The following is a 26,787-nucleotide window of genomic DNA, read 5'->3' as shown; positions in this document are numbered from 1 at the left end:
AGTTTTTGCTTTTAATTGTTTTTATGTAGTGGATTACATCTATTGATGTGCATATGTTGAACCATCCTTCCATCCCTGGAATAAAACCCACTTGATTGTGATATATTATCTTTTTGATGTGCTGTTGGATTAAGTTTGTTAATATTATGTTGAAGATTTTTACATCTATGTTCATAAGGGATATTGGTCTGTAGTTTTCTCTTTTTGTTGTATCCTTGCCTGGCTTTGGTAACAAGGTAATATGGGCTTCATAGAACAAGTTAAGAAGGAATCCCCTCCTCCTTGATTTTTTTGGAAGTGTTTTAGTAGGATTGGTACTACTTCTTCTTTGTACATATGGTAGAATTCAGCTGTGAATTCATCTAGTGCTGGGTTTTTTTTTGTTGGGAATTTTTTTTTTACTGATTCAGTCTCACAACTCATCTTGTTCTGTTTCGGATTTGTATTTATTTCCAGTTCAAACTTGGGAGGTTGTATGTTTCTAGGAATTTATCCATTTCCTTTAGGTTTTCTAATTTGTGAGTATAGAGTTGTTCATAGTAGTCTCTGATCTTTGGTATTTCTTTGGTATCAGTTGTAATGTCTCCTTTTCCATTTCTAATTGTGTTTATTTGAACCTTCTCTCTTTTTTGTTTGGTAAGTCTAGCTAGCCATCCATCAATTTTGTTTATCTGTTCAAAGAAAAAACTTCTTGTTTTGTTGATCCTTTATATTGTTTTTTGTTTGTTTGTTTTGTTTTGTGGTCTTAATATAAATTTAGTTCTGCTCTGTTCTGTGTTACTTCTTGTCCTCTGACACCTTAGTTTTTTATTTTTTCTTGTTTTTCTAGTTCCTTGAGGTGTGATGTTAGTTTGTTAATTTGTGTTCTATTTTTTTTGATGTAGGCTTTAACATTATAAACTTCCATTTTAGCATTGCTTTTGCTGTATCCCAGAGGTTTTAGTATGTTGTGCCTGCTTTTTCATTCATTTTAAAAGATTTTTTGACTTCCATCTTAATTTCATTGTTGACCCACAGATCATGCAGGAGCAGGTTGTTTAATTCCATATATTTGTGTAGTTTCAAGGGTTCCTTTTGGAATTGATTTCTAGTTTCATTCCACTGTGACATAATAAGATACTAGATACGATTTCAATTTTTAAAAATTTATTGGGACTTGTTTAGTGGCCTAATATATGGTCTATCTTGGAGAATGTTCCTTGCACTGATGAGAAAAATGTATATTCTGTGGTCGTTGAGTAGAATGTTCTGTAAATGTCTGTTAGGCCTATTTCGTCTGAAGTCCAAGTTAGGTCCAATGTTTTTTTGTTGACATTCTGTTTTGATGATCTGTCTAGTGCTGTCATTGGGGTGTTGAAGTTCCTCACTATTATTGCATTGCCATCTATCTCTTTTCTTAGGTTTGCTAAAATTTGTTTTATGAATCTGGTTGCTCCAATATCAGGTACATCTATATTTAGGATTATTATATCTTCTTATTGAATTGATCCCATTATCATTATATAATGATCTCCTTTGTCATTTTTTACTGTTGTTAATTTAAAGTCTGTTTTATCTGATATAAGTATAGAACTCCTCCTCACTTTTGGTTTCTGTTCACATGGAATATCTTTTTTTACCCCTTTATCTCCAATCTATAAGTGTCTTTAATAGTAAGATGGATTTCTTCTAAGCAGTATAAAGTTGGGTCATGGTTTGTTTTTGTTTTTGTTTTTGTTTTTGTTTTGTTTTTTTACCACTCTGTCCATCTATATCTCTCAAGCAGGCATTTAATCCATTTATGTTCAAAATTAATATTAATGTGTGCCATGTTAATTGTTATCTAGTTGCTTTGTAGCCTATTTGTGTAATTGTTTTGTAAGACTTCTGAGTTTTAACTTTTGTGTGGTTGTATAATGGTGAGTATCGAGTTAGAACTTCCTTCAGCATTTCTTATAGGGCCAATCTAGTGGTAACAAATTCCCTCAGAATTTATTTTTCTGCAAAAGACTTTATTTCTCCTTCAATTTTAAAGCTTATGCTAGCAGGGTATAAAATTCATAGTTGACATTTTTTTCTTTAAAAAGCAATCTCCCTTGCTTGTAAGATTTCTGCTGATATGTCTGATGTTAGTGTGATGGGCTTTCCTTTACAGGTGACTAGATGCTTTCCTTTTGCTGATTTTAGAATTTTTTAAAATTCATGTTGACTTTAGTCTTGATGAAGTCCTTTGTACAGTATATTTCCTTAAAGTTCTCTGAGCCTCTTTTATCTGATTGTCTAAATCTCTAGTGAGACTAGAAAAGTTTTCCTCAATTTTATCTTCAAATAGGTTTTTCAAAGTTTTTGCTTTTTCTTCTCCCTCAGGAATACTTGTGATTCATAGGTTTGGACTCTTTACATAATTCCATAGTTCTCTAAGGTTTTGTTCATTTTATTAAATTCTTTTTTTTATTATTTTTGTCTTAGTTAATTCTAAGGATCTGTTTTCAAGTTCTGCGTTCTTTTCTCTGCTTGGTCTAATCTATTGTTGCAGCTTTTAACTGTAATTTTGAATTCCTTTAATGAATTTTTCATTTCTAGAATTTCTGCTTGCTTTTTTTTGAAATATATATCTCTTTGGTAATTTTTTCTTTCATATCCTGAATTAATTTTCTGATTTCTTTGTATTGGTTTTCATATTTCTCTTGTATCTCATTGAGATTGTTGACAATCTATATTTTGAATTCTTTATGTGGCATTTCAGAATTTTCATTTTGGTTAAGATCCATTGCTAGAGAGCAAGTGTCATCTGTAGGGTATGTCATTACACTCTGTTTTTTCTACTGCCAGAATTGTTATGCTGGTTCCTTCTCATCTGGAGAAACATCTCATCTTCTTATTTTTGAATTTACTTTCATTTGGATAGGACTTGTTTGCTTGTTTTTTTCCTTAAGGGTGACTATAATGTAGTGTATGGTTGTTTGATTTTGCTTCTGGGTGTGTTCAGTGGCAATGACTCTGTATGTATTCCTTGCTTATAGATAGCTGTAGTGTGATTGCTTTCTCAAATGCTGGTTGCAGTAACAATGTGTTGGGCATGTGACTAGGCTCATGACCTTCTGAGGGGCCAATGGAGATCTCAAGAAACTTATCTATTCCTAACACTGTGCACTTGTGTCAGCGGATTTTGTATTGGTTCTGCAGTTTGATCTCAAGGCCACTAGGTGGTGATTATTAGTAAAAGCCAGCTGTGGCAGTAGCACTTGGGTTTATGTCTGATCTTCCTGTAGCTCTCAATTGCTGCAGGCAATGGGCTGGTCTGTGGAATGCCTAGTGGCCTGAGCTCCCTGCTAAGCCCTGGAGGGTGGGAGATGAAGCTGGGTGTAGCTGTACTGGACAAGCCTGTCCTCAGGTCCCACATGAGGAGCACAAATACCAGTCCCTAATGAGGGTGGCAGGGAGCTTCTGGTGGAATGCACTGTAGTCTCTCCAAAGGTAAAGGATGCTTCCCTAGCACCACAACTTTGGCAGGCTGGAACACAGTCTGTTTCCCTGTCGTGCCCCTATCCTGATGCTCAGGAAACTCAGTTCAGTTAGACATTGCTGTCTGTCTCCAGGCTGCAATGTAGCCAAAGGTCATAATAGACCCCTGCTCCATCACTCATCACCAGAATGACTGTGGTGCAAAGCCTCCTCCCTCAGCTCAAAACATGGAGCTCCCCAGCTCTCCTGCTCTCTGCTACTGAGACACTGCTACTCTGGGCAAAAGGAGGAGGGACCCCACCTTTTGCTCAAGTCTGAGCCTGGTGGCTACACTCCAGTGGGAACTCAGGTACCCCTAAGAGCCCCAGAAAGGCAGTCCTCTGGTATGCCTGTTCCAACTTCCAGTAGGAACAGCCATGGCTGTGTCTGCAGCAGTATGTGGATGGGGAGGGAAATTCCCTCTCTCCACATCAGACCTGAGCACTCAGGTATCTCACCCAGTAGGATGGGATTACACTCCTCCCTTGCAAAGCCAAGCACAGCTTGTGTATCTGCTGGAAGTGGTGCAGCCAATGCCCCGCCCCCCCACAAGCGGGGAGCTCTTGGCTTTAGAGAGTATACGGTCTGGTTTCCTTCCTCCCAAGGCATGGCTCCCGTGGTGTGCTGCACTCTCCCTTCCTTTAGGAGCAGCACTCCCTGAAGGATAGACTGCTGGGAACCCGACAGCTCCCCTTGGACCAGCCAGCCCTGTGCAGCTGCCATCCTTTCAGTGGGCACTGGGGAATGTCACTGGGGGCTCCTGTGATGTGGAGACACAAAGAATGAAGATCCCTGGGCAGATCACAGTCCCCTGATAGCTGCAGCCTGAGTATGGCACCTCACCACCCCTGCCCGAGTTCAGGGGAAGGGTGAGTGACCTGGGGTGAGTTTTCAGTCTAGTGTCACGCCCATGAGAAGTCCCCAAATCAACACCCACACCAGTGTTCTGCTTCATGAGGGCAGAGGAGCTCTGTGACAGTTCCAATGCCAGCAGTCTGCTGCAGGGGCAGGGGGAGCCCAAACACCCCTACCTGCCCTTCCCACACAGTGCCAAGTCCTTCAGGGTGCCTAACCGATCTCTGCCAGCCTCTTGCTTCCTTCTTTTTCTGTAACTCCCCTCCTTCCCATGAGTTTTCCACTATGCTCCAGCACTCTGCCCTTAATATTCTGTTCAGGTTATGATTATTCAGATGCAACTTTGGTTCTTCTGTGTGAGGAGAACTGGCATCTAATGTCTCCAGTGCCTTCTTGAGCCCTCTCCCTTGACTTACTTTCATAGAAACCTGAGTACTAAATTTTTGACCTTTATTATCAAAATTTTTTTGTTTCTCTATGTCACAATAAATCTACCTTCCTGCTGTACTTCCACAGCATGATGGAAAATGTACCACTGGCTATCTTTTGCACTGTCTTGTAATTATTTCTATGCCTATTTTAGCTCTCAAATTTAGGAAGCTTATGTCAGTAGAGTGTTTGATGACTGATTGAGTGTGGGCCTTGGAAATCGCACAGGCTCTCGAGAGTGCTTTGCACATAGTCATTTATCTTTAAATATATACCTGTTAGACCAGTGAAAGGATAAGTATGTATAGATCAAGAATAGAGTAGGTCAGGATACTTTGATGGATCACAGAATTGCATAAAAAACACAACTGTATTCCCATTTAAATAGAATCAAATATTTCTGCAGAATTACTTATAGTGGCTAAGAACTTTAAAAATCAAGTAACTTTTTGCAAATTTTGAGTTTTTTCCCAAATTGCATTTCTATTCTTTGACACACTTAGAACATGCAGACTGCTCCATTAAGTCATTAAATATTAAATGAACTAAATTAAGCTAGAAAAATTACCTTAAGTTATTTTTCCCATCTTGGGTCTCTGAAATAAATCAAACAAACTACTTTTTGTGTGAGGTCTTTGCCAGCTGGAAAAAGACTATAGAAGAGAACAGTACCACTAAATTTGTTTTATTTTTCCCGGTTTTGTACTTCTGAGAATAAATAGAGCATGACAATTATTGGTTTTTTTTTTGGTAAAAGAAATAGATGAAATTTTCTCTTTAAAGCACACACTTTGTTAAGTAGTAAGAAGTCTGAACCTGCAAATTACACAATGATTTAAGGTCTCAAGATGGGTTTGCTTTTCCTCCCTCCCTCCCGAATCCTTTCTGCTTGTTTTCTATGTTAGCGCTGTCTCATACCTTTGTAACTGACACATTTCCCTTAAATTTCATTAGCAAAATGTTCCTTTTCTCCCCTCCTCTCATTTCTCATCTTTGAATTTGACAAACTCATCAATGTCTTCTTTAAGAAAGCAGGGCTAAAATGATGACTCTAGTTTCTGAAATGGTGTTTTGTAAAAATGTGAATAATAGTAGCTACCATTGATGGCGTACAGAGCTCTAGGCACTTGACATGTAGTATTTCCAATTTTCCCAGCAACATTAAGAGAAAGTTTTCACTATGGGTTTACCAAGGAAACTGAGTCTGTGACAGAGGTCGAGCACCTGCCCAAGGTGACTTACGCAGTTGGTAAAGGCTAGAGTTGGAGTCTAGCTATGGTTGATACCAAAGCTCTCCTTCCACTGTATTGTCTCCTTTCATATATATGTGAACTAATCATGTAACGATAAAGAGGTCTCAGCATTTAGAAATATCAAAGAGACAATATATAATCCTCTTTTCTTGGTCGTTTATTTTCTTGGGAATCTGAAACCTCTGTCTTTGTAGGTGATGTAGTTGGCTCTTTTGAGAATATTGAAAACCCACAATATTTACTTTGCTCCTAGATATCAAGAACAGGAGCAAGAAGTCTTTCTGAATTAGATTCTGCTCAATGCCAGCATTAAGCAGTGCCCCTTCTCACAGCCTCAAACCCATTCCTCCCAGCTACTCTCCTTTAGAGAGGCCCCAAGACGCTGGCCCCTCCATGCCTCCTTCTGGTGAATCTCTTAGGCAGTTGTTCCATTGGCAGCAGTTCTCCTAGATGATGGCACCTTTGTCACTCCCATTAGCATCTCTTCAGTGACGTTTGGGGTGTTTGCAGAAACTCTCTTTCTCATTAAAAGAGCTTGCAAGCCTCTGTATGATTGGGAAATGAATTTCCTGACACTGGAGAGAAGGCCAGCAGGAAGTTCCCCAAACCTTGTAATGGTAGCTGGGGTGCACAGTGCTCTCAAGAAACTTCATTCTTTCATGTGTGTATTGATCTCTCACTTTATGTGAGGCACCGGGTTTGAAAAGGGAGAAAAAGGGAGAGAGATAATAGAGATTAAGAAAAACTCCAAGGTCTCTGTCTTTAAAGAGCTCAGAACCAGATGGGACATAGAGACACACAAATAGAAAATTGCCGTGGCCTGTGTTAAGTACTTGGCAAAGGTGAGGACAGATTCTGTAAGGTGTCTTAGAAAAAACAAGCCATTCTAACACCACGGAAACTACACTAATGCTTTCTCAAATTCATTTAACCTTAAGATGGGGCCAAACCACACAGTGGGAATTGGTTCAAGGGGCGCACTGAGGTAGTTAGGAGGTACATTCCCACTGCACTCAGAAGCTGTCATTTCCCTTTTCCATCTGTTCATGTAACTAGAGGACATAACTGTGGTGCCAGATACTCCTTTATCAGTTTTCCCCACAGGGTAACCGGTTACCTATATAAATACAATTGCAGGGAGATTTCTAGAACTTAAACAAAGAATAATTCATTTACATATTAATTTCAAAAAATCTAAATTCTCTCTTACTTGTGAAATAAATGGAGGCCAAGAAGGCTTAAAAAATTGTGATAGCTTGGCCATCTCCAACACCTGAGTAAAGTTTCACCATTCCCATTCAGGAACCCAGGAGTTTTACCCAAGACAAGCGCTTTGGCTTGCTTGTGTCCACCCCCTTCTAGTCAACATCCATCCTGTGTTGCTTTACTTTCCCGAAAGGACACATCCTTCAAATTTTACTTTAGGGTAACTATAGGCATAAGTTACTACACTTTTTAAAAATATCAAGGTATGGCCTGATGTAAGTGGGTAATGAAATCCTAACCCTGTGTTACACAGGTTGACAAATAAGTGAATATTTCCGGATGAATTCATTTTGCACTTTTTAGCTTACCCTTGTCCAAAGTAGAGTTTTTAAGTCACCCAGGGAAAATGTTCATTCTGATTTCCTTCCCATTTTAAGTTAAAGGTACTCATGTTTAGTTTAATGGGTCCCTTGATTTCTGTGTACATTTTGTCATGACATATTCTTTTTTGATTCAGAACACTCCCTTATTGGATTTCTTACCGTCAAAATTAAGCCGTTCGGAAATTCCCGAGTATATTCATGGCATCCAGCTCCCTGGCATCAGCACGCAGGACTGGCACAGAGCGGTGTTCACTTTACCAGGGCCCATGGTCTCTGTGTATGCATATTGGAGTTGGGTACCATCAATCAGTTGCGCTAGGACAATGCAGGTTTTCCCAATTACTTTATTGTGTAGAGTAAGGGCTATTTGTGATTATCACCAGTCTCTATATGTTTACATTTTAAAGTAATATTTGATGAGATACATTGGAAATTATTGGACCTTAATCTTAGGTAATCCATCACAAGGTTGAGGGTGAAATCTTGTCTACTGTCCTCGTTTTTCTTGTTTCTATTCCTGTTTATTGCTAAACTTCAATACGAGCATTTTAGAATTGATTATCAAGTGACTAGCAGCCTGGATGGAATATTGTGTGGATTTCTTCCCTGCAATACATATACTTATTATTCTTTTTTTTTTGTCTTGCATTATCTGTAAGAGCCATAGATTAAAATAACTTTGAGTAGCATTCATGTACTGTCCTATAGACAATTTAAGCCTTGATTCCAGTTGCCATGCTACTTCATTTCTAAAATGTTTACCCGGAAAACTGTGTCTTTTTCCCTTTTATTTGTGTGTTTGTTTTCATTTTGTATTGTTTTATGTTTTAACAGTGAAGAGCTGCTATTTTCATTGAACTATTGATATAAATAAGTGAAGGCTTAACATACTGCATTAAAAAATAGTAGATAGCTATATTAAATAATTTTTGGAAAGAAATTGTGACACGTATAATTTATTGACTTTAAGTACAGAGTGAACATTATACACAAAATAATACTTAGTTCCTGCTCATAACCAGAGAGTTGGAAGAAAAGGAAAAAAGAGTGAGAAAAATTTTTGAAGGCAGTGATAAATTTAGTTTGGATAAAAGGAAGGACTTTCAGAATAGAAATTCACTCTGCCATGAGGTATTTACAGAGTTGGTAGAGGCCCCTTTTATAGAGATGTTTACTGTTGTTGTTTCTACTTAGCATCTATGTGTGCTTTTGAATTATAACATTGAATGAATTTTGGAAAGTTGAGTGATCCAACACTGTGGCAAGAAAACCTATCAGTTTTCATTCTCCTCTCCATTCCTAGCTTTTGCTAATTCTATTCAACAGCTCCTAATTAGGAATTAATTTGGGAAAGCACAAGATCTGGGTTAACTAGCCAACCTGTAATTGTTCACTCACCGCTTGTTCCCACCATCTATGCAGAGTTGACTAGCATGTGCATACACACACACACACAAACACACATGTCTCCCTGTAACTTTTTCTTTTTTTGTTCATCTTCCTCGAATTTTCCATCACACTCTTTAAGATAATATTGTCCAAACTGATAGCATTGTCGTCCTTGGATTGTTTCCTATTACTTTTGTATCAAGCAAGGAATGATATTCAAAACACTTAAAGATCTAATTGGTATGATATGGAGGTCCCCGTTGTCACAGTCAGGCACGAGAAGGTCATACTCTGTGGGAGTACCAGCTACTCCCTGCCGCTGGCCTTGAGGGACTGATAGGCACCTAGAGTTAACCCACCATAATGATAGTGGCACTGGCAAGGACATTGTCTCATCCACTGGAGGCTGGGCCAGCACGTGGCAGTGTACATTCAGAGGCTGGTATTTATGATTAGCCACAGGCACCCTATGTACGCACCTCCCAGGGACACAGGGCTGCAACCACGGGTGGTTATTCGGGTGGCTTAGGACAAAGGCTATTTACCTACCTTAAGTATTTCATTATGTCAACAATTGATAAGAGCCTAGCAATGCCTATCAATTGAATATCAGCCCTGGGTATAGCCACGACTAACTTATCTTGTATAATTACATTTTTCATACTAAATCTACTACTTATTAATGGTCTTCATGATTCATAGAATTTTTTTTTTTTTGGTGAAGAAGGAATAAACAAAATAATAATAATAGTCCAAAGTCAATTTGTTATAAAATGGATCAATAAAATTATCAGCAATTTAATGTTATTAGGAAAATAATTCAGCTGTACCATTCTGCATTTCACTCTAATAAATAAACAAATAATTAATCAAAGTTGAGAGAGAGAGAGCTAGCTCTTTCCCTGGAAATTTCAACACAGGCCCTGTGTATCATATTTCTCCATTGATGAGAAAAATTCTTTGCATCATGTTAGTAAAGATGGCAAGGACAAAACACACTGATATTCCTTATTTAATTGAGGGGAATCTTGAACATATTATTAACTACATTTTGCCCGAGATACTTCCTTTTAAAAGATGCCATGTCTGAATAATAGCATATGCAATAAAATATCATCAGAAACAGAGAACCTCAAATAATATTCTTTTAATATTTAACATCACTATAGAGAATATCTATTGACAGTTGTAAGACTTTATTATTTGTTCACTTACTTATTTATTCAATAATTATACGGGTTCGTGTCGTGTGAGAGAAGACAGTAAGATTGGAAAATTGCTACAAACGAGATATGCAAATAGCGCCGTAGGATGAGAGACGGGAGAGAGGTGGCAAAACAACCTTCCTTCCCATAGAAGTTATCTTGTGATCACAAGATGAGCTAGCCAGGCAAAGGAGGAGAGAAAGAATTCCCTGGAAAAAGTCTATGTAAATAGAGTGAGGAGGTATGGGGGCACCTGAGACAAGAGAGCTAGAAAGGAGCAGGTCACTAAGGTGTGTGAATTATATTCTGAAGTTAACGAGGATTCTTTAAGGGAAACAGGGGTCTCGTCATCAAATATGTGATTTAGAAAGTTCATTGGAAGAAGGCAGGCTGGGGCATACTCGGGATGAGTAGAGGAGGACTGCAATAGTTTGGGGATTGACTGTAATAGGTGGCATGGTGGCTGAACAATGTCATGCTGGTATGTGGTTGTGTCAATACGAGTGTGAGCACTTGTGGGTAGTTTTGAATAAAAATGTGTTGAAAAATACTTGATTTTTATTACAGATTGCATAAAGTAGGCACTCAAGTGTAGAGTTTGTGTTTTTACCTGTACATATCGTGTTACCTACTCTTAGAGGTAAAATAATGAGAATACCTAACTGGATGACTCTGGGGAGGTTTTAGAGAACTATTAATTGTTTATCATTGTTATTTTTAAGATGCTGCCATCTAGTGACACTTTTGTAAAATCACCTTGTGATGATCTTCAAGTTTATATCTTCCAAATCCTTTCCTTAAAACAGTCATCTTTTAATAATTTATATTTACTGCCATCCATGGGCAAAGAATTGTGCATGCATTAAAACGTATCGTAGAAGCCGCAATTGATTTTTTGATGTGGTGCCACAAATGTGGCCACAGGGCTTTTAATAACAGGATACGGTAGGTGAAGTTTTGTGGTTTCTTCTATGTGCCATTCTTTACAAATAATTGATAATAAAATAAAAGTAAAAGTATTGCCTTTTCTATGCCTTGAATTTTCTAAGAAAAGTTGAGTTATGAAAAAGCATATCTATGAAAAGTTGAGCTGTAAAAATTGCTTCATGAAAAAAATCATTGCTTTAATTCAAAATGTTGGTGAGAAAAAAGAGGGCTTCAAATTTAGGATAACTAATTTTTACTTTTTCCCAAATAGGATTTCAGTATCATAAATACAAATAAAAAATGTGCGTATGTATCTATGAAACCTAAACATTAGTCTGCAAATCCAGGTTTTGATAATTTCTAAGACTTGATGGAGATTAATTGTATTCCCTTCCTATCACTCTTCAAACTTAATTTTAGCACAAAGTACCTACCTTATTCATTTTGGTGAGAAACAAAGCACAAATTCATCAATTATAAAATACTGGTAAGAACTTTTTGTAAGATACTAGTTCCAGTCACATTATAGTGAGTGGGATTTTTAATTAATTACTTTTCAATATGCTGAGTTTTCTATAGGGAAATTAATGCTATAGGTTAGAGGTGAGCAAATCTTTCCTATAATGGGTCAGGTAGAAAATATTTTAAGCTTCATGGGCCATATGGTCTCTGTTGCAACTACTCAGCTCTGTTTCTATAGTGCAAAAGCAGCCATGGCCCATATTTAAACAAATGAGACTGGTCACGTTCCAGTATAACTTTATAAAAACATCTCATAGGTTGCATCTCTCTGCTCTGGGGAAAACACCATAATAGCAGTTTGGAGTTATTTATTCTTAGGAGGTGTTAGAACAATTCTAAAATCATCCCACTGCAATTATTTACTTCAGAAACTTTACTTCAGTTGAGAGATGTGTTCTTTCAATGTTACAGGAAATCTAACATTTGGGGCATATAATTATCACATGTACACCTGGTAAACTAAGGCAAACCCAGAGGTAAAATGTTTTACAAAGTTCTATGACCTCATTTAATGATGAATTTTTAAATTCATGTTCATGTACAAAGTTGTCTTCATGTGGAATGAATCACTATATTTTCTAAGTAAAAATTTTAACATTTTGGCCAGGCATGTTGGCTCACACCTGTAATCCTAGCACTTTGGGAAGCCAGTGCTGGAGGATCACTTGAGGCCAGGAGTTCGAGACCAGCCTGAGCAAGAGCAAGCCCCTGTCTCTACAAAAAATAGAAAAATTATCATGGCGTGGGGGTGCATGCCATAATGCAGCTACTCAGGAGGCTGAGGCAGGAGGATCGCTTGAGCCCTGGAGCTAGAGGTTGCAGTGAGCTATGAGGACATACATCACTGTACTATAGCCCAGGAGACAGAGCAAGACCTTTTGTTTACAAAAAAAATTAGCATTTTGATATGTAGGTAAATGGTTTTGATCATAAGCATTAAATTAGAAAGTTACTACTGGGGAACAATTTGCATAATTAACCATTGCTCTGGTTTGTCTTTTTGGGAATTTAGTGAGAACAGAGGCTTGGTTTCTACTCAAAAACATTGTGAATTCCACTAGGCAGACATACAAAACACTCGAATCCATATGACAAGTAAATAAGGCAGAATGGAGTCAGATCTAAAGAGGCTGTTAAGGTTTAAAGTCAATGTATATGGAGAAGACAGTAGAGTCAACATTAACTTTGAAATTCTCTAACAAACAACATCATTTTTTCCCTCTATTATTGGATAAGAATACTTTTTAAAAATTCAACATCAGATAAAACAGCTAGCCGACATTAATTATCTGTAGTGTATCAGAAATATGCATCTTTGCTTACAGAACAGCACTGAGCATGGATACACACTCTTATTCTGACATGGGAACTAAACCGATTTAAGCAGTAACTGATCCAAACCTCCCATCTTGTGATCCTTCTGTAGCTGGACTCTTTGAGTGGAATGGCAGCTATAATTCCTAAAACCGTGTGTATTATGCCTTGCTCTTTTTGGACTGAGTATACGTATCAGTTAGCTCTTGCCATAAAAATGCAGTGTAATAAACCATCTCAAAACTTTTTGGCTTGAAACAATAATCATTTATTTACGGATAACCCTGGTGTCGGCTGATTTAGGCAGGACTTGGCCAGAGGTGTCCTGCTTGTCACTCATGCATCTGTGGCCAGCTGGGAGGTGTAGGTGAGCAGCTGAGGTGAGGATGGCTCTGGTCCTTATTTCTTTCCTCTTCTACCTGCGCCTGCAGGTTGGTCCAAGCAAGTCCTTCTCATAGAGGTGGCAGAGAGCAAGAGAACAAGCCTAGTCACTCAAGTGCTTTTTTGAGACTCTGCTTTTATTGTGTGACAAACATCCTGTTTGTCTAAACAAGTCACCTGACTCTGCCCAGTGGCAAAGAATCACACTCTGCCCACAGTGGGAGGAACTGAACAGTCATACGGCAAAGGACATGGTACGTGAAGGAGCAAAGAATCAGAACCATGGGTGCAGTTTACCACGGTGTGTCTACGTGAACTAATTAAATTAAATACGGACATATGTGGGGTTAGGTGATAAACAAAAAAAATCTCTATTAACTCCTTTGGTTACTGGGATACACTAAAGCAGCAATTCTGAAACTTTTTAGAAATGGAAACCTTTTACACTCTTAAAACTCATCACAGATTGCAAAGAGGACTTGATATTGTGTCTATGTTATATATTTGTAACCAAAAAAACAGAATTTTAAAATGTGTTTATTTTAGAATAAAAACAAACTCATTACATATTAATAAAAGCAATATATTGTTATAAAAGCCTATGTTTTCTAAAACAAACAAAAAATAGTGGCATTGTTTTACATTTGGCAAATCTCATTAACATCTGACTTAGGAGAAGACAGCTGGGTTTTTTATCCCTGCTTCTGTGTTCAATCTCTCTTTTTCCTCTTGGTGAAACGTATGAAGAAAATTGGTACCCATGCAGATATATAGTTGGAAAAGGCGGGAATAGTTTAATAACCTTTTCAGTTAATTGTGTATATTCTTTGATATCACACTAGAATTTGATGAGTGAGGATTTCCTAGGAGTTGTAGTACGGAATGTGAAACCAAGTAACTGAATTCTCTGTGTTCTGTTACATTAAAATCCATTGGCTTGCATTCTGCATTCTGAGTAAATTTTATCAACGCCTGATATGTAACATCAAGCATTGGTCATTTGGAAAATATCAGCTCATAGAATTATGCCTATTTTCCAAATATTGATGTATTTAGTTATACAATATTTTAAAAATTATATATTACTACTAAACTCATCAGAAATATCTCATAATACTGGAAAGTAGTCACACTCTTCGAGGTAGATACAAGTTTTCTGATATTCTAATTTCTCTTGGAAACTCTAATTTTATCGTTGGGTACAAATACTATGAGTTGTTTTCCTTGAAGCAATAGACACTTCATTCATTTAAAAAAAAACGTCTATCAAATACCCAGATATGAATTACCATTGTTTGTCTGTCAGGTGCTCTTTCACGCAAAAGTAATTCTCCATAAAATAAAGTAGTTAATTCACCTTGCAACTCGAATAATTGCACAAGTGCACTATTTTGAAACAGTCTACTGCAGAATGTGGTTAACAGTTTTATGTATACTTCCTACATTAAACATTAAAAATATTAGAATTAGGTGTTAAGATTTAATAAAAATTGATCATTTGTAGAGCTTTAACAAAGAGATTTTTAAGTAAAACTCCCCTCACCCCCAACCCAGGTGAATGACTGGGACAAATGCAGTGACTGATGCAACAGTTTGGTGCCACTGCCTTGGTCCCTGCTGAGGTGCCAGCAGTTTTAACCATCACTCTTTTGCATTATCAGTGCAAATGTCAACCCAGTGAAAAACCAAAGAATATCTTGGTATTATGAAAAGCGCTTTGATCTGGCAGGCCTCCTGAAAGGGTCTTGGGAACTGAGAATCCCAGTTTGTGAACCACTGCACAAAGGGCGAACCATTATTTATGGTACAGCAGTTTGTCAAAGATTTTCTTAAAGATGTTTGTATTTACTATTTCTAACCATTAAGCAAATTCAAAATCTGTTATTGTGTTCTTCCCTAGGGTTGTTTTGTTGGCTTTGATCTAGCTCACGCAGTTGGAAACGTTGAACTCCACTTACATGACTGGGGAGTTGATTTTGCCTGCTGGTGTTCCTACAAGGTACGAACTAGTTAATATATTTACATCCTTTTATTGCACATTGACATTAACCTGCAGGGAAAAATGGATCCATGGGTCAATTTTAAGGATTTGACTTACTTTCCTATTTCTTTCATTATTGCATTTTTTAATTTTAGCTAATAGTAGAGTCATATTATAGAGGAATACGATAAATAATTGAATCTAGTATTTCTCTCACCATAGAAAACTTATTCCTTCAATTCCTAAGCTGCTATGAAAAAGTCAGGAGGGTCTGGGGAAAAAGCCCTGCATTTAAAACTTAACTAAAATGGATTAGGTTCTCAGGTTTTTTTGTTGGTAAGTTGTGAAATTTCTACATACATAAAGATAATTCTTACAGAATCAACTTGGTATTGGTATTTGAAGACTATTTAATTGACAGGGAGCAGGAAAATAAAACCAATTTTAATTCAGGTGTTTTTAAAATATGTTACTTTTATTATTTAAATATTTTATGACCAAATAATTTAAATGTATCAATTTTGAAATCAGACAGACCTCAGTGGAGGTCTGGCGCAAAATTTGACCAAAAAAATAATACCAATTTATTCTCAGCTTGATGATACTATTTTTCATTTGTTTTTGTTTTTGAAAAAGGTGTCCAAACCTTCTCTTTCATTATAACAACTCAAAATATCACTCATTTTGAACAGATCAAAAGTTGTGGTTTCATTAAAAAAATTCAAATGATTACATTGTTTGGTTTTTTTGTCATGTATTTAGGTAAACCCATACAATTTAATTTATTTTCAATCCAGTATTTAAATGCAGGAGCAGGAGGTCTTGCTGGTGCCTTTGTCCATGAAAAGCACACCCATAAAATTAAACCTGCGTGAGTACCATCTTCAGATTCTTCTTTAATGATGAACAAATTAATTTGTATTAATATGTTAAATTTACATGAGTTCTTTAAGATGCTGTCCATTAGGAAGCTGGATTAGACTAGAATTATTTCACTACTCTATTGTCAGTGATACACTTTACCAGAAATAAAATGCTTTCCAAAGAGTTCAATTGGTCAAACAAGAAATTTGATCAAAAAAGGGAAGCTTCAATGCTAAAAATGAGTCACTGCAATCATGTAGAGCAGATGGTTTAATGCAAAGAGACCACTTGAATTTTTTTCCAAAATTTAGGCTTTAGAAAATTTCAGAATCCTCAAATTGATGAATAAATCAAAGGCAACCAGAGCTGTGCCTAATAGAGCCTTAAATATGGCATGTTATTATTAAAATTACCTCTACCTTTAAAGCTATAAATGTTACATGATGGCTTATAGGGAGTATCTTCTGTCCTAAAAGACTTTATAATCCATGAAACCTGGGGAAGCTGAACACTGAACAACAGACTGACTACATAAAAAGTAACACTTCACTATTTTATAGAACTCTCTTCATTTTTAGAGCAAGTATAAATGCAAATGTAATACACCAACAAATTTACACATTTTTATTTGACTGGGGAACTCATAAGTGTTCCTTTTATTTTTATCTGGTATGGAGATAAAGAAATAATATTCCAGGAAGAAAAAAAAAACCTTTTCACAGTTGCTGTATTGGAATATGTGTGCTGAAGAGACTGTCTGGACTCCTAATAGACAGTATAATAATGTTTGATTAGTTTTCTGAATCTTCTCAGGCACTGGCTGAGTGGTATAATCTCTACAAGAATTGAAGCTGAATTAGCAATGGAGGTTGGAGCACCTCACATTTCTGAAGTTCTCTGCATATAAATCCCAGAAATTTAAGATGATTTTCTATAGTTTATTTAATCGTGTCTAAAACTTCTTCAAGATTTTAAAATTAAAAAAAGCATTTTCTTTGGACAGGTATTTAGTCAAGCAGACATCTTCTTCGAATATATTGTTGTCACTCCATTAGATTTCTCTCCATGTCCCCAAATTCTCTGAGAAGAATAGAAAGCATATATTATGAGAATACCACATATATTTTAAAAGTCTTCTTTTTCATTTTTAACAAATCCCATTGATAAAACATTTCACCTAGTGTAATTGTTGTCCACATAGACAGTATGCAAGATATTGCTTGCTTTTGTATGATGACTCACCACCCTGGCCATTTTTCATTCTCAATGTATTTAAATTTTAATAGAGCATCTGATGTATTATATCAACCCAAAGTGGAAGCCAGTGGAGGCGGGGTGGGGGGAGTAATCTACGCAAATTCTAGAGAATGCCAGCATTAGGAGTTCAGCTCTGACCTTGCACATAGGACTGTTGCTGTTGCGCCTAAGACTTCTCTCACCACGGACAAGGAACAGGAGAGGGTGAAGGGGTTGGAGTGTGCTCACATGTTCCTCATTTGGTGGAATCTCAAAATCTTCCAGATAACGTTTAAATCCATGTTAAGTTTATGCTCCCAGGAGGAAGATCATCCAACTCAGTCTCTTGGTGGTCTGTAGCCTGAAGAATATTCCTTGACCCTTCAGTGTTCTGGTCTCTGAATGGAGATAATAGCGTCTACCTCATAACCAAGTATTGTGAAAATAAAATAAGATGATGCATTTAAGACACTAAGCATAGCCACTTAAGTACTATATGTGATTGGTCCATATGGGGCTATATGAAAAACTATATATCCAAAATTTGGGAAATAAAAGAAAAAGATGAGGGACATCTTTTAAAAATGTCATTGGAGCATTCTTTAACAGCCTTGTCCAAGTATTGTTTGGTAATTATTTAGTATTTAATAAGAACTTTGTTGACTGACTGTGAATTTGCATGTTAACATGTAGACTTTTGCCCGGTGGAAATCATATTTCTCAAGCAGGAAAGATTACTCCAAAGATTATGGTTGTGAGCTTGTAGGACATTAGTTTGTGTCTGTTACCAAGTTTATTTCAGCAGGCCTTTGTAGGCTTGACTGTATAAATCTCCATTCCCTGAATTCTCTTGCACCAGTCTCACTGCTATCTTACGGATTCCTCCTTATTAATGAATTGAATGAGATCTTTCACGTGTATTCATTTTGCATGTGTATGAGGGCCATGCTTTTAAATTTTTTAGAAACTTACATGTTATTAGCTATTGCTGCATTTTTAACTATCTAGCTTTGGAAACTGACAGGACTCAAAATCAGGTTTGACTTGTGAAGGCCGTGTTACAAAAAACCCTGGTGGTGGTTGTTTTTCTGCTTGTTGTTTTCTCACACTCTTAAAACTTCTTTTTATATGATGTCAGCGTGACTAATTTCAGTACTGCCAACTTCTAGCCTTACCTCCCTCTTCTGTACTAGATATCACGTATTTAATGTGTGTTAGGGATGAAGCTATTTAATTAGAAATGGGATGTAGCAGATTTGTACAAGACAGGGACAAGCTATTTTCAGATAATCTGTTCATTGTCCCTGATAGGAAAAGAAATGCTTTCCTAAAATTTAATTTTATTTCTCATAGTGTATTTTACTCCTTTATGCATCTGCAAATCAAACACTACCTTCGGAAAGAGTGGTAGAGTAAGTAATGAAAAAGATATGAAAGCCTAAAATAACACACTGTCTAAATAAGACTAATTGTGTAGATGTTACAATGATGTTCAATAAATAAAAATAGTTTGAAGATGGAGGGGAGTTTTTTTGTGAGCAATATAATGATAATCTTTCTAGCACACAGGTCAAATCCAACTTGAACTTCCAAAGTTCCAGTGTGAGTACTGACTGTATTGCCAATTAATAATTATATTTCAGTTATTAGGGCTCTGAGATCAGCTGGTTTAACTGTGTTTAATGAGCCTTCTGTTACCTATTCTTTTCTGTTCTCTTAGACCTTTAGAGAAACTAAAGAGTTTTTCGCTATTAACATATTCAATATGTAGCTGAGATATATGTTCTCCATATGGAGAACATCAAATATAGTGGAACAAAGAGTCACCGGTATTGATGTTGCACATTGGGTGAAGAAGTACTTTGTTGCTGAAAAAAGGGTGACATCTAGTGGCTAAGCATGTTATTTCAAATCAGTAAATCCAAATGATGTTTCTTTTTCTTGTCTAGTCATTCACTCTTTAACAAGTATTTTAAAGTGTATAATTTAAGTTATTTATTTTTGATCATTTGACTGTGTATTTATAGTATAATAATTGTGTAGTTACAATTCACTAAAGAGGTAGAACAGAATGAAGTTTGGAAGTAAAGGTGAGGGAGCATTCCAAGCGTGTGGTTAAAAAAAATGCTTAAACATTCATCAGGGCTGCGGTGAGGAAAGCATGATGGGGTAGGTGGCGTACCTGGTGTAGAAAGTGGATCCCAGGATATGTGACAGTGCATTCTAGAAGCTTAATATTCAGCATATAATTTCGAAATAGTCTTTTATGTGATGTTTTCATTAGCAACTGGTAAATTACGTCTGTACCAAGAAATTTCACTTCCTTTTTCTGTTTAAATAGGCATTTTGGCCATTGTTCAAAACTGATGACCTAAGACTTTTCCCAAGACCCTTCTGCACATAAAGAGCATGAATGAATTAGAGGCCAGAGTCAATCCACTGCATTAAGCGTCATAACTCAAGCTGTTATTCTCAACTAGAACTTAACCTTTCCTTAGTTCGTCATCACCTTTTCTCATTGCAATGGCATTCTAAACCTTGTCTGAAGTTAAGAATTATAGTGAATTAGGATGGGTTATGAATAAGTGCCTTCTTGGGTGTTTTTCCCTCACTTCAGAGCAGACTTCAATTCAGTCTACGAAGTTAATTATTGCTCTGAGATGTAAAAGGAAAGACTTTGTACAAATTTGGCTATCGTAAATGTATCACTAAAAGACGTGCTTAAATAACCTTGAATTTTTTTTAACTTTACAAATGCAAGCTGTTCTGGCACACTTTAGAGCAGTATTTAACCTTTTGGTTTTAGGGCATTGGAAGGTATCTGAATCCTATCGAAAGATTCTTCTGTATCAGCCCATGGGCTGCAATTCAAACTATTGTGCCTGGTTTTTTTTTTTTTTTTTTTTTGAGACAGAGTCTCACTCTGCTGCCTGGGCTACAGTGAGTGCCGTGGTGTCAGCCTAGCTCACAGCAACCTCAAACTCCTGGCTCAAGCAATCCTTCTGCCTTAGCCTCCCGAGTAGCTGGGACTACAGGCACACGCCACCATGCCTGGCTAATTTATATATATATTTAGTTGTCCAGCTAATTTCTTTCTATTTTTTTTTTTTTAAGTAGAGACAGGGTCTCACTCTTGCTTATGCTGGTCTCGAATTTCTGAGCTCAAACGATCCACCCGCCTAGGCCTTCCAGAGTGCTAGGATTACAGGCGTGAGCCACCGCACCCAGCCTCAAAATATTGTGCCTCTTTAAAAAAAGAAAAAAAAAGGTACTCTACTATGAAAACCAGAGTGGATCACATGAGCTATTAAGATTCCATCTATCATTTACTTTTTTACCCTATGCAGTGAAATCATATATACATACATGCTGTTCCTCACTTTCCACACTGGCATAACAGACCTACAAATACCCACATTGTATTAGATTTCTTGAAATGGTCAATTCCTATGTTTTTTTTTTTTTTTCAGCTTTTTTGAGTGGCCAAGAATGGGGCCTACTGACAATTTTGATAAAAATGCTCAATTTTAAATCATGCCAAACATTTCCATAACCAGTTAGAGGCATTTGATTGAAAGCTTTAAACAGCAATGACATTTTTAAAGCTTTCTTAAGGGCTTGAGTCATCTCCTTTATTGTTAAAAGTAATTTGCACTCTCAAAAGAACCAGTCAAAGAGGCTGGCTGACTTCAGTTCTTGGTTAAGGAAATGCAGGTTATTATTTGGCAACAACAATAACAACAAAAATGCACATCAAACAATTCTTAAGAAAGTCCAAGAAAAAATAAAAGTAAACATCAAGAAAATTCAGCAAAAAGATTTTAAAAATGATAAAGCTTATGCCATTCTTGGCCTAACTGTATAATTAAGCTTATATGGGGAGATAATCTTATGCACATTTGTTCTGGGGAATACTGACTTGATATATTTCAATTCCACATATTTCTCCAGGCAATGGTTGAGAATAGCCCAAAACTTACCTATCATCTAATCCTTGTTTAGTTTTATAGTGATCTCTTCTGACTTACTACTTAACAAATCTCTGCCTAGTACCTGGATAAGGTCTCCTTGAGTACAGACTGAGAGCACAAGGAAGTATAGACGGCAGTAGCACAGTGTGTGAATTCACAAGACTCCGATGTTTTCAATTCTATTGATACTGGCATAGACCAATATCGATAGATTTCTCAGTGAGAGTTCTTGAAGAATCCCCACTTGAAATACGACCTTGGCCTCCTGAGGCATCTGTTCTACGTATTTAGCCTGTTTCTAAAGTTAGGTGTTCATGGATGAATTTTCAGCCACAACTTCTTGACCTGTTAACCATATATAAAGACCATCTCCTTTGACTTTAGTGTTTGCCTCCCATGTCTCCAAGCTTCTGTGGTACTGCTTTCTCTTGCTTCTACTCCCGTGGATGTGAGTGCTCCTTTGTGTTTTACGAGTTTTACTCTTTTACCTTTTCGTTGATTCTCTCAAAGCCTCAGTCTTGGTTCTCTTGCCCTGAGTGCCCCGGAGTATCTTATTAGCTACCATGATTTCAACAATACACATTTTTAGAAGACACCAATTTCCATTTTCTGCTTTACCACTTGCACAATTTGTAACTCTTATTTTCATCTGATTGCATATTGCAAGAGTTCCTCATTATCCAAAATTATCCCAGTCCCCAAAGACACAAGGAAAGCAAAATTGTCTTGTTAGGAAAATATTCACTAATAAACTTCCCACTTATTATAGTCCTTACCTGAACACCCTTTCCCCATAAGTATTAGCATCTACCTCTATGAATTACTTTAGTAAGTCTTAGATTATATAATAGAATGTTATAAATACCAGATAATGCAATGAAAAATGATCATAAAAAATTTTTTTTGAAGAGATTTAGGTTTTCATCATGAAAATGAAATTGGAAAACTCTTGAATTACAAAATTATGGACAATGAAAATTTGTCAGATAGAGCTGTTAACAAGTGAAGTAGAGGAAATTTGACAAGGTACTTTAAAAGCAAATAACTTGAATATCAAGGATTAAAGAGAAATGGCCTTATAAATCTTAATATAAAAATTGTCACCTTTAAGGTCATGTTGAAAAAGTTAAACATAATATGAAAGAGATTATATTTTGCTGTCATAGCATTTTGTCAAGAAATATACCAAAATATCAATACTTGATTTATTTTTTATTCTTTTTAAGAATTACGATATTATAATTTTAATCTACATTTTGTCAACAAATAATTTTTTTAATTTTTAACTTTATATTTTAAAATAGCATCTCAATCAAACCCTTTTTTCCCCCATTAAGTTTAAAATGAGTTTATTTTAAGTGATCTTTTCCCACGTTTTTCATTTGCCATCAGAAAATAAGGGTTTTCAACATGTTTGTATGTGTACACACATACACACACACACACACACACACAGACACACATCTTTATCTCAGAAACTAAATATGGTAAAACTCACATTTTATCTTACTCCAACAGAGGTGTCTTCTGAAGGTGTTCATTGCTTTCTCATGTAAAAGGAATGATCTTGAGTTGATTAAGGAGACACGAACAAACATAATTAACAAATATTTATGAGCCATAAACTTTCAAAGATGGAAATATAGGCTATTGCCTATGATTTTCAAACGTTACAATTCGTTTGGAGAGATGTTATTTAAATAGTGTAGTAAGCGATTTAAATGACAGACAACATAAAATTAGAATATGTCATAAGGCAATCTCTGATTCATTGCTGGGTAAATTCTGAGAATAAGTTTGCCATAGCAGCAGTGGCAGGATAGATGACTGACTCACAGCTGCTTGGGAAAAGCCTGAGCAAGGAGGTGGGGAAACCTGCAGAGAATCCTCTAAGTGAATAAATTTACTCTCTGTTACTTTGAAAGGTGAAATTGTTGCCTATGAGATTCACTTCATAAGTTTCACAAATTTAAGGGGGTATAAAAGAAGAAAGAATTACTCAATTGGCATTTCTTAAGGGGATATGTCAAGTGATCTTTTCCTTTTTATTCTCTTCACTAGAATTTTTATGGAATCTGAGTTACTGGCTTACCATTTTAAAGCCCACCTTGTTATCATAAAATTGTTCTTTATTCCTATTCTACAATTTTTTAGGAATCATAAACAGTGGTAAAATCGTGATTGCTTTGCATTCTCAGTTCTGGATCCACACTCATGAAATGGGTTACTCCTGCTCTTAGTTCCTCAAATTGCCACTGTACAGGACACAAAAGTGGACAAATCATTTGAAGGAATCATGAAATTTCTGTGGAATCATGACATACCATATATTCATGTGATAGATTTAGGTCTCTAAACCTATTTTTATTTTGAAACCACTTTAGATCAATAATTTTACTTAAAAGGATTTTTTATTTTCTTACTATGACAATTTTTACTGTGCCAAATTCTCCAGATAATTTTCCCATGTGGTGAAATTAACCTGTGATCATAAAACTAACTTATATGCATTGAGGCATGAGCACTTAAAAATAAATTCAGTAAATAATCTTTTTTTTTTAATCTCAGGAAATAAAGTAATTCTGGCTCTTAAAGAAAGCCAAAATAGTAATTATCAGTATAAAAAGGTACATTAAAACCATTCCTGCTTGCAAATCACTACTCTGATATTCATGACATAATCATTAATTTGGGAACACTGAAGTCCTTTGAAATCTCAACATTTATTTTCTATTCTAAAATTGCAGTCTAGTGTCTCTGAAGATATATAGGGTCAATGAACCTTTCAGAGGTAAAAAAGTAAAACTTGTCAAAGAGCTTTCAGCTCTTGTTTTAATTACTTCAAGTTTTGTCCCTGAAGTGACCTTTGAAATCTACAGGATTTTTTTTACTATTAATTGTGAGGAGCTATTGCTGTATTTTTATACGTCCTTGTTTAGAACGTACATGTGTCCATCTGGCTCCTTGTGATTTCCAAACAGCCTGGGTGGAAGTGTGTTTTCATGATGCATGCTGGGTGAGGTGGCCGGGCAACTGTCTCATCACACAAGCACCCCCAGTGGGTCCTGGTACTTCCAAGCCTGGGGCAGGCTAACTTCACAGACTACAAGGACACTTGAAATTTATTGCTCTAGACAAACGTCTGCACCATGCAATCCATCTTTGTTCACCTGTGTTTGCTCTTCCAGAGGAGGAAATTTGATTGAATGGGAATTACTGTTTTGTCTAGAACTAGCACCTTTTGCCCTCATGACCAGTTCATGTATAGTTAGGTTACCTTGGTTCCCATATTAATCCCTGCTCCAATCAGCTTTGGTCGAGGTCTAGAAGATTTGGCAGAAGCCATGGCAATTTAAACAGAAAAAGGCCATGTGGCACTTTGTTTTTTTAAGGAGTCTGTGATCCCTAGGAGACGTCATGTCAGCATGTTCGACATGATTGCTTGAGAAAACGATTATTAATTGAAATCTTCTTAATTCTAAATTCTTTGGGCACAGGGACATTCCTGTTAATCTTTCTTTACTTTCATAATCCTTAGTGTCCCCCCAAAATAATTTTTAAAATATTGCTATTGAATATATGGCTCTTTCTTTACTCTCAGCATAATAGACAAACCATCTTCTAACATATGGAAGCGTTTCCACTTCGCAAATTATTCTGAAGTGGGTATGATTTGCAAAATACTGTCAAATTAAATATGTATTTCCATATGCTTCTATGAAGACCAAATATATCCATGAAAACTAGCTACAGACAACCTAAAAATCCTTCATGAATTTTTAATCAACACTGATGAACAAAATTCAAATAGTTTTTTCTAAAGTCTTAAATCCAGCCATCTTCTTTCTGTTCTTGTGCTTGGAACATCAGTATTATCTCAAAGGATTGTAAACCAATCTTTCAAAATAATAAGATAGTTCAAGAAAGTATACTCAGAAAATGTTCAAAGGCTTTTTAGTTAATATTGCTTTCACACCAAAAAAAAAAAAATATTGACTTAGCTTTTACAAGAACAACATATTATCCCAAAACTTCAGAAAACAATTTTTTAATAACTAAAATTCATCATTTCAGGAAGTGATTTTTATGACTATACTTATCATACTGTTAGCTCACTGGACATATTTGAAGAAGCCTCCTGTAGAGTAAGATTTGAAGAAGTAATTGAATATATAACAACCAAGTGAAACACCAATATTTACAGATGGGTGGACAAAAGAGAGGAAGGAAAGGAAGTGAATTTTGTGATACCTCTTCAAACCACTTCTAGAACAGCATTAAATCAGCTGAATTAGAACAGAGCTCAGCAATTGTGAATACATGAATATTTTGTAGAAAATAGGATTTGATAGAGATCTTCTTTACTTAAGAGTGTGTTAGTAATATTCTACCTGCTTCATGGCATGCCATGTCAAGCCTTATAACAGGCATGCTTGGGGACTGATTGCTGGTGTCCAGGGATGAAGGTACAATTTCTGAGCTAAAACAACCTATTTTCTCAGTTTTCAATGTTTTTCCTTTGTCATTAGAGTCTTTGAATATGTTTTTGTCCCTTAGCCACACTTACTTTTCCTACCAATGTGCTGATTACCAACTGCCCGGACTTCAGACATTACTTTCTCTTTATCTCATTTTTATTCTTTTTGTTTGTTTTATTTTGTTTTGAGTTCTTGTTTTAGTTTATATTTTCTGCTTTCTCTGTTCCTTATTCCTATGCACTAGTGCTACCTTCTCTATGTATGTCTGAACTACGATTATTGCTGAAGTCCAATATCTGCTTGAACTGTAACAAGTAAGTTTCTGTTTCCCAAGCCTTTCTTCTTATTCTATATGATAGTTTATCAGCATTAATGCCCTGCTACGAGGACACAGCCTAAGGACTCGACTGGGGGACTTGTACTCATGCAACAGTGCTAAATCCTATGAAACTGAGTTTTAGTATGCACAAAACCAAGCTTGCTTGCATTTGGCCATCCAAATTGGATTGATTCGTTGGAAAAGACTGTCAGTAAAGGCTGGAAGAAACACTTTGGCTGATAATAGATGAATAGAGCTTGGAGTAATCAAAAGACAAGAGCAGAGAAGTCTACGATTATTTATGAAAAGAAGTTAATATGTTCACTGAACATTGTGAAAGGATTTTGACTTACACTTCTTAAAGGCATAGGTTAATAATGTCCCTGTGCTATATTTGCACTCATTAAGGAAATATTTATTGAGCATCTACTATATTCCAGGCAATTTTAAAAGTATTTAGGGGCCGGGCGCGGTGGCTCACGCCTGTAATCCTAGCACTCTGGGAGACCGAGGCGGGTGGATTGTTTGAGCTCAGGAGTTCGAAACCAGCCTGAGCAAGAGCGAGACCCCGTCTCTACTAAAAATAGAAAG

At 36.4% G+C, this 26,787-nt stretch overlaps 1 protein-coding gene across 1 annotated transcript in view; it reads left to right on the top strand.

Moving 5' to 3' along the window:
- Window positions 1–26,787, top strand: part of KYNU (kynureninase) — a 155,563-nt gene that overhangs the window by 72,842 nt on the left and 55,934 nt on the right. Inside the window, exons 8-9 of the mRNA XM_012641740.1 lie at window positions 15,248–15,346; window positions 16,126–16,199. Of these exons, the coding sequence (XP_012497194.1) occupies window positions 15,248–15,346; window positions 16,126–16,199 (173 nt within the window). The remainder of the gene's footprint in view (window positions 1–15,247; window positions 15,347–16,125; window positions 16,200–26,787) is intronic.

This window comes from Propithecus coquereli, unplaced genomic scaffold (genome assembly GCF_000956105.1).
Source record: "Propithecus coquereli isolate 6110/MARCELLA unplaced genomic scaffold, Pcoq_1.0 Scaffold169, whole genome shotgun sequence".
Classification (NCBI taxonomy): domain Eukaryota; kingdom Metazoa; phylum Chordata; class Mammalia; order Primates; family Indriidae; genus Propithecus; species Propithecus coquereli.
This window is presented reverse-complemented; position numbering and strand designations above follow the sequence as displayed.